Here is a 7,780-nt window from a genome sequence, read left to right on the forward strand (position 1 = left end):
GGGGCGGGCGCCGGACCACTTGGTCACTGGTGTGGGGCGCTGAGGAGGCGGACAGCGGGGCCGGGGGCCATGAAGACGGAGATCTCCACTGCCGCGGGCTTCATCACCCGCCTGCTGCGCACCCCCGGCGGCATCGGCGACGAGCAGCTGCGCTGCTTCAGCGAGTCACTGCAGGAGGCGCTGCGAGGTGTGGGCGGGCGGGGGCAGCCCCGAATGCCGGGATCGCCCTGAGCCCCTCTAGGGGCAGCAAAGTTCAGAGCCCTTGAACTGGCCCTGCCCCCCCGGAGGTGTCGGAGATGCCCCAGACGGGCAGTCCAGCACCCCACACAGAGGAGCCCTCGCCCTCTGCTCCCTTGTTTCTGCCCCTCCATCCCACGGCGTTATCGGCCTCTCTTCCCTTGTTCGGGCCAACGGGTGGTTGGCGCTAGGGAAACCCCCCACCCCCTCGCCCGGCTGTGGCTAGATAACCCTCCATTCATTAGTATCCTCCCTTCCCAGGGTTAGTGCTGTGAATCCCTGTGCAGCTGGAGGGCCCTTCATAAAGGGATTGAGGGAAGGTGATTGTGTTGGAGTTGCCTGGCCCCCTTGTGCCAGCAGTAACGTTTCTGTCTTTCTCTTTGTTCCCTCGCACAGACCATTATAAACACCACTGGTTTCCCCTGATGCCCTCCAAGGGCTCAGGGTACCGATGCATTAGGATCAACCACAAGATGGACCCCTTGATAGGGAAGGCAGCCGGCATGATTGGACTGAGCCATCAGAGACTCTTCCAGCTCTTACCCAGCGAATTGACTCTTTGGATTGATCCCTTTGAGGTGTCCTATAGAATAGGAGAAGATGGGTCTATCTGTGTCCTTTATGAAAGCCCCCCACCAGGTCTGAAGAGTGCCAAAGCTCTGGAGAGTAGAAACAGCTGTAAAGAGGAATGGAGAATTGGCAGATCAAGCCCTTCCAAGAATTACAACATGATGACAGTTTCTAGTTAAAAATTAACATTCCTTGTACAATGATGTATGTATGTATCCCAGTTTCATAATGAAGTTAGATGATGTAATTGAGATGTTGATTTTCACCCCATAGCCATTAAAGTTGTAGTAGTACTGCCAAGTTCTTTGTTGTGGCCAAGGGCTAATGTACAAGCAGTTCTTTAAACTCATGTAATTTTCTGGATTGTATACTGTAAATGAAATGTACAGTCAGCTGATTGTTCTACAGATATCTATTTTGACAGAATCCTTGGCTATTTGTAATAAAAAGAAAAGTAACTTAATTCTCTCTTTAAAATGGCTTTTAGTTTATAATAACTTTCCACAAGATTCCTGTACTTATTGAGTAACTTCTAGGAAAAAAACACAGCTCTAACCAACTGTAATTAAAAATCTCTCCAGTGACTTGCCTGTACAAACTTTTCTCAGGGTCATAAAAATACAGCTGGAAGGCACAAATGACAAATATAACTTTCGTACTAACATATTTCATAGCAAAGAAGTCCTATCATGTCCAAGCAGCTTTCAAAGAAGGAATTGCTTCCCTATAAACTTAAAGACTATCTTGGAGAAAAACAATACAGTAGAGACATGCTCAGACAATTCTGTTCATCCAGTTTTCAGTACAATATATAAAATCTTTTAATGAACATAAGATATTTTTCAGAAAAGTGTGTGGTTCTTTCCTCATGTCAGTTCACCTTGACTTGTTTTGATCTATAGACTTTTTTTTTTTTTTTTTTTTTTTTTAAGAACTGCTCATATACAAATTTTGAGCAGTTAGGAAGGTAGAACACATCTGACTTAGTAAAGGACTTATTTATGCTTCTGGGTGTTTGGCTGTTAAATTGGAAACGTGAGTTTTCAGTTAGTCATAAACATCTTTAGTACAGAGTAAGATAGTATATTCATCTTAAACCAGATGGAAATTTTACAGTTGAATGTAGTAATGTCTCAACTATATCCTATTTTACAAGAAATTAAAAATTTACAGTACTAATAAATTTTAAAACTTTACATTTTATGCCATTTTAGTCATTTTTTAAAGTTTAATTTGGTAAAATCATGTTAAATATGGTCTATGGTACTTTATCAATTACAGAGAGTTTGATGGAAGCACTGGTTTTAATAAAAAGTAGGCTAATAGCCTGCCAAATAGTCTGCTACATGGGAGATTTTGTTATTAATGCTTCACCAAAAGATAGAGTAAACGTTGTGGGTTGTTTGTTTTTTAGTAGTCATAAGATATGAATTTTAATAGAACCTTTGAGGACTGGATACCGCCAGTGTTCATGTTTTCAGTAGCCCTGTACTAGATCGTAGTTATGTGGTTAATGAAAGAGAGCTTTGTCTACTGTCAGCAATAAGCCTTGCAAAATGTCTCATTAACATGGCAAAACATGCAGTTGATGGACAAGTCCAGGCAAGTTAGAAATGGTCCTTGTAACTCAGCTGAAAATAATCCATTTCTGTTTTGGAAAAGCTGGTGGGCTTTGTAACTGCTGGTTACATCCTAATTAACTAGGTGACAGTGGTTTTATGTAACAGGAGCGATTAATCTGAACAGAATGCATAATTGTTACATTCTAAAAAAAAAAACTTAAATGTTAACACACTAAAATAACTTTGTGCTATGCTTCTAATATGCCACTCCTACCACACACAAATGTAACTATCCGTTCTAAACAGATGTTTAGTAGAAAGAGTAACTGAAAAAGAGAAAGTAGACTAAAGTTTCTGGAAGAAGAATATTTTTTGAAAGATGGTAGAGATGATGTATTTTTGTTTCCTGATTTAAAACTATTTAAATTTCCTCGTTTACATTCTCAAAAGGGTATAGTTATGCCTAGTTTTCATTTAATGGAATTTTAGAATTTTATAGTTTGTAGATGAAAGATGTGTTAAGATGGAGTTTAGTTAGACTAAAACTGACCTTGTAATATTTATATAGTTGGAATAAATGTATGTCTATATAGGGTGAGACACTGCATAGTGAACTGTTTCAGCCTAAGATGATGTAATATTACATGTATAGTACGTTATCTATTAGGAATGGTCTAATAATGCTAAGGACTGTAGTATGATTGTCTTGTATGGTAGCACTGTCTTTTGCATGGAACTGCATAGCAAAGAATTCCAAAGAAATAATAGAACCAGTTTCAGTAACCTCTGGGTTCTTTCAGGGCAGTCTTGCAGAAACTAGAAAATTATTTCAAGCTATGAAATTACTGGTTTGTGCTTCGTTTGGAGGAACACTTCTTTGGGTGCTAGCTAGAGAGCAGCAGGTACATTAGCTTTTTAGGACATTTTAGGGTGCTATGTTTACTGCAAAGACAGTTCCCTAGCTGTGGTTTGACATGTAGACAGAGTATTAAAGAGATGGAAATGGCAGGCTTCATCAAAATGTTTTTCTTGCATGTTGCCTTCTGTGAAATTCTAAAATGAATAAAGTGATAAAATAGTTTTTTTCCTCAAAAACCTATCTAAAGATAGTTTTAATTAAGGTACATTATAGCTCAAAGATATCTCATCATGGAATAGGGATTATAAATTCTAATTCTGTAGTATGAGACCATATATTCATGTAATATTTAAGACAAGTTTTGTAAATGAGTTCCAATAGTTCATGGATTAGGGACCCAATTTTATGGAGCTCCAGGGGCTTCTCTATAGGTTAATCTTTCTATCTACCCAATGGGACTCAGTGCTCAGTCTAGAAGATACCATCAGAGACTCTTCGTTTTGCAGTTCTCAAACTGTGGATTTGTGTCTCCAGAGATAACATGCATGTTAACAGCAAAAATGTTTTTAAATAAATAAATAATATATAGAGGTGAGAAATAACAGACCTCAACCCTATTGTCCCTCTGCAAATTTGTGTACACGGAATCAATCCCTTACCTCTGTCTAAAAGTGCAAAGTTTCAAAAAGTTCAATGAATAGAAGATTTTGGGGGGCAGAATAGATCTGGACAAGGAGAAGAAGTCTGGAGATAAATGTGAGAGGGGAGGGACAGGCAGTAGAAACAAAAGTGAAACTGTTTGAGTAGCATATTCCAGAAGTCTTGAGGGCTTTCTCTGAGTGTAGCCCTTCATTGATTTGAGATCTACCATACCATTCTCTCACTAGAAGGGAAAACCTATAATGGCAGCAGGCAGTAAAAGAGACCCAGTTTGGGAATATTTTAATGAAGTTCCTCTACCTGTGGGTAAGACAGGCGTGCATGCAAAATGCAAACAGTGCAACAAAGAAATGCAAGGCCTGATTGCCTAAATGAAACAACATCATGAGAAGTGCTCCTTCTCAGGAGGAAGCTGCACTGAAGATGGTGAATGGAACATGTCTGAACATGCAGGATCTTCAGGTTGGTAAACTTTATTTCATACTTCTTTCTTAAGGACTGCCTGTCTTCCTTCTGCACTATTCTTGAATTCTCATGTTTGAGCAAAAAATATAGTTTTTACTCTATGGTACTATAATTTTATATGCAGTTGTGATAAAAAATAAATAGCTGAAGTAGGCAGAACTTCCTTTTACAATTTCACCTTTAAAGTAGTACTGAGTGTCATCGAATGCAATGGGTAATACTAAATAAGCGGTATGATAATAATAATTCAATAACTGCATTGACTTATTTTGTTTAGGAGAATCCATCCTTAAAAAACAGGATTCTGAAGACTATCCACCTTCAAGATCACCATCATTTTCTATAGTTTCAGAGTTATCTGCCAATGATAGTGTTTCAGTCACATCATGTATGTCACATAGCCACAGTATATCACCTGTAGCAAAAAGGAAAAAAATCTCCATCATCCAGAAACAACCACGTTTGTGATAAGAACCAGCAGATTACAAAAAGAGGTAATTGTTGAAAAAATTGCCCGGTTTGTTTATGCAACAAACTCTCCTTTCCATATGATTGAGAACCCACACTTCATTAACTTGGTTCAGTCATTAAGACTAGGATACAGTCCACCCAGACCAGATGTCGCAGGCAAATTGCTGGATAAAGTGTATGAAAGAGAAATTGAGCAGTGTACAAAAGGTCTAGAAGGTAAAATTGTTAACCTGAGTCTTGATGGATGGAGCAATGTCCACACTGATCCTGTTGTATGTGCTTGTGTGACAATAGAAGAAGGGAGTGTCTTCCTTACAGAAACAATTGATACATCAGGAAATGCACACACAGCAGAATACTTACAAGAAGTAGCAGTAAAAGCTATAACAGAAAAAAAATTCAAATGTTTAGTATGCAGCTTGGTCACAGACAATGCTGCAAATGTATCCAAGATGAGAAGAAATTATTTAGAAGAGAGTGAGGAGAGTCCCAAGCTAATAACATACGGTTGCACTGCTCATTTGATGCACCTCCTAGCCAAAGACTTCAGTGTTCCAGAAATAAAGGCTAATGTTGTTGAATTGCAAAATACTTCCGTAACAACCACTTTCCAGCAGCTACTCTGAAAAAAGTGGGAGGAACCAAGCTAACTCTCCTACAAGACGTGCGATGGAACTCAGTAGTGGACTGTTTTGAGCACTATATCAAGAACTGTCCTAATCTGATGACAGTTTGTGAACAAAATTGTGAAAAAAATAGATTGCACTGTCACAGCCAAAGTTCTCAACATTGGGCTTAAGAGAAATGTTGAACACATGCTGAGTACCCTGAAGCCTATTTCTGTAGCCTTGAACAAAATGCAGGGAAATAGCTGTTGTATTGCTGATGCTGTTGAAATTTGGAAGGAACTGAGTGAGATCTTAAAAGAGAAATATATAACGACAGAGTTACATTACAAGCATTCAAAAAAAAACCTAATGGGACAAGCACTATCTCCAGCTCATTTTCTTGCAAATATTCTCAATACTCGGTACCAGGGTCAAACCTTAACTGCTGAAGAAGAGGAGTTGGCTCTGACATGGACATCCAGCAGTCATCCCTCCATAATGCCAACTATAATAAACTTCAGAGCTAGGGGTCAACCATTCAAGAAATATATGTTTGCTGATGATGTTTTAAAGAAAATCACAGAGACTCAGATTCAGAGACTGTTAAAGTAATAATCTCACTTTTAACAGCAGTAGCTTCTTCTGATGGTGTAGAAAGAATATTTTCTTCCTGTGGACTAATTCATTCCAAATTGAGAAATCATTTGGGACCTGAAAAAGCAGGAAAGCTTGTTTTTCTTTTCCAGATGATGAACAAACAGGAAAATGAAGGTGAAGATGACCATTAGCTGCAGAAGCCAATATTTTAAGTTTCTCATGTTGACCTGGCTGACATAGTCGATTTAATTTTTTTTTTTAATATTTCATTTAACTATTTTAGTTAAAAACAATTTTAACAAAAACAAAACCGATTTTAAAAAACTTGAATGTTTAACTAAATTCAAAAATTCATATGCTTGTTTTGTTAAAATATTATATGTTTGCTATTGAAGAAAAAAATCCAGAATACATAACTTTGTTGTTGTTTTAGTTAAATAAAACAATTTAAATGTCTGTCTCGTGATGTTCTCCTCCTAATACAGTATAGCAAGAAAATCCTCCAAATATTAATGATTAACCTGTTGAATTGGAGATAGTTCACCTCCCAATGACTTCATAAATATCTGCTTCAATTACCTTTGGTAAATGAAATAACCAAACAATCATTCATTTTCTGATATAGCTGTAAAACTAATCTGAAAAGTTTTCAAAATAAATCATTTAAAAAATGTATAGTGTTTCCTTCTAAAAATGAAACCTACATCTGTCTCTGAGTTGTGAAGAATATGTATTAAGGTTATAATAACCAACAAGAATGCACTTTTATGTAGAAATCAGAATTATTAAATCAAATCTTCCTGAGTAGTGATTTAAATCAATTTGATTTAAATCAAATCCACTTTGTGGCACTATTTTGTCTAATCTTGCTTAGAACATAAGGTGGTATAACTGATGACTTTTCAAGTATAGTTGTGCACTTTTGGCCCAATGTGGATGTTTAGGAAAGGGTAGTCAATGTTCCACAGTAACGATGATTATATTATACAAGGAGCTCTAGATGTGTATGTATGCCACTTTGAGTATCTCTGTGGAAGAACTGATTACAGGAGAAACAGCTGGACGGGGAAACACTGGGAGAAGGAAAAAGTATAGTTTCAGGATAAGCATTGATTTGTTTCTCCAAGATACTGCTTTGAGATAAAATTAAAATAACCTTGTCCTTGTTATGTATTGCAAATCTGTCTGGGTTCTTGATGGTAGTGATGCTGTTATGGAGAGGTCTACGCTAATTTTCATTTCTACCATAAGTGGCAGTATGAGTGATTGTGCTGAGACTCCATAGAATCATAGAATATCAGGGTTGGAAGGGACCGCAGGAGGTCATCTAGTCCAACCCCCTCCTCAAAGCAGGACCAATCCCCAACTAAATCATCCCAGCCAGGGCTTTGTCAAGCCTGACCTTAAAAACCTCTAAGGATGGAGATTCCATCACCTCCCTAGGTAACCCATTCCAGTGCTTCACCACACTCCTTGCCCACTCTCTCTCAAAAAAGCTAAAAATATTGGGCGTTATAGGGATGGGAATTTTTTTGGGAGTTAATGGAATTAAAGCTCTTTCTTCTCTAGAATATGGGTTTGCATCCTATTGGTTTGGCAGCGACTGAAAGCTGGAGCTATCTAAAGGCTGTTCAGTGAGCTCTGTAAAATGAGGTAGTAGTCTTAATTTCTTATGGGACAAGTGTTTGTATCGCAAAAACATCATAATTGGCATTGGCACTTTTGTTGGCTGTTTAAGCAGAACAATCAAA

General features: G+C 38.0%; 1 protein-coding gene across 1 annotated transcript; it reads left to right on the forward strand.

Annotated features, from left to right (window-relative positions):
* On the forward strand, positions 1 to 1,269 carry LOC135881264 (protein BTG1-like). The gene is made up of 2 exons (XM_065407854.1): positions 1 to 187; positions 634 to 1,269. Exons 1-2 carry the CDS (start codon positions 70 to 72, stop codon positions 984 to 986), a joined length of 471 nt encoding a protein of 156 aa, XP_065263926.1. The 5' UTR covers positions 1 to 69; the 3' UTR covers positions 987 to 1,269.
* Positions 1,270 to 7,780: the final 6,511 nt, after the last annotated feature.

Source organism: Emys orbicularis, chromosome 7, assembly GCF_028017835.1.
Source record: "Emys orbicularis isolate rEmyOrb1 chromosome 7, rEmyOrb1.hap1, whole genome shotgun sequence".
Taxonomy (NCBI): domain Eukaryota; kingdom Metazoa; phylum Chordata; order Testudines; family Emydidae; genus Emys; species Emys orbicularis.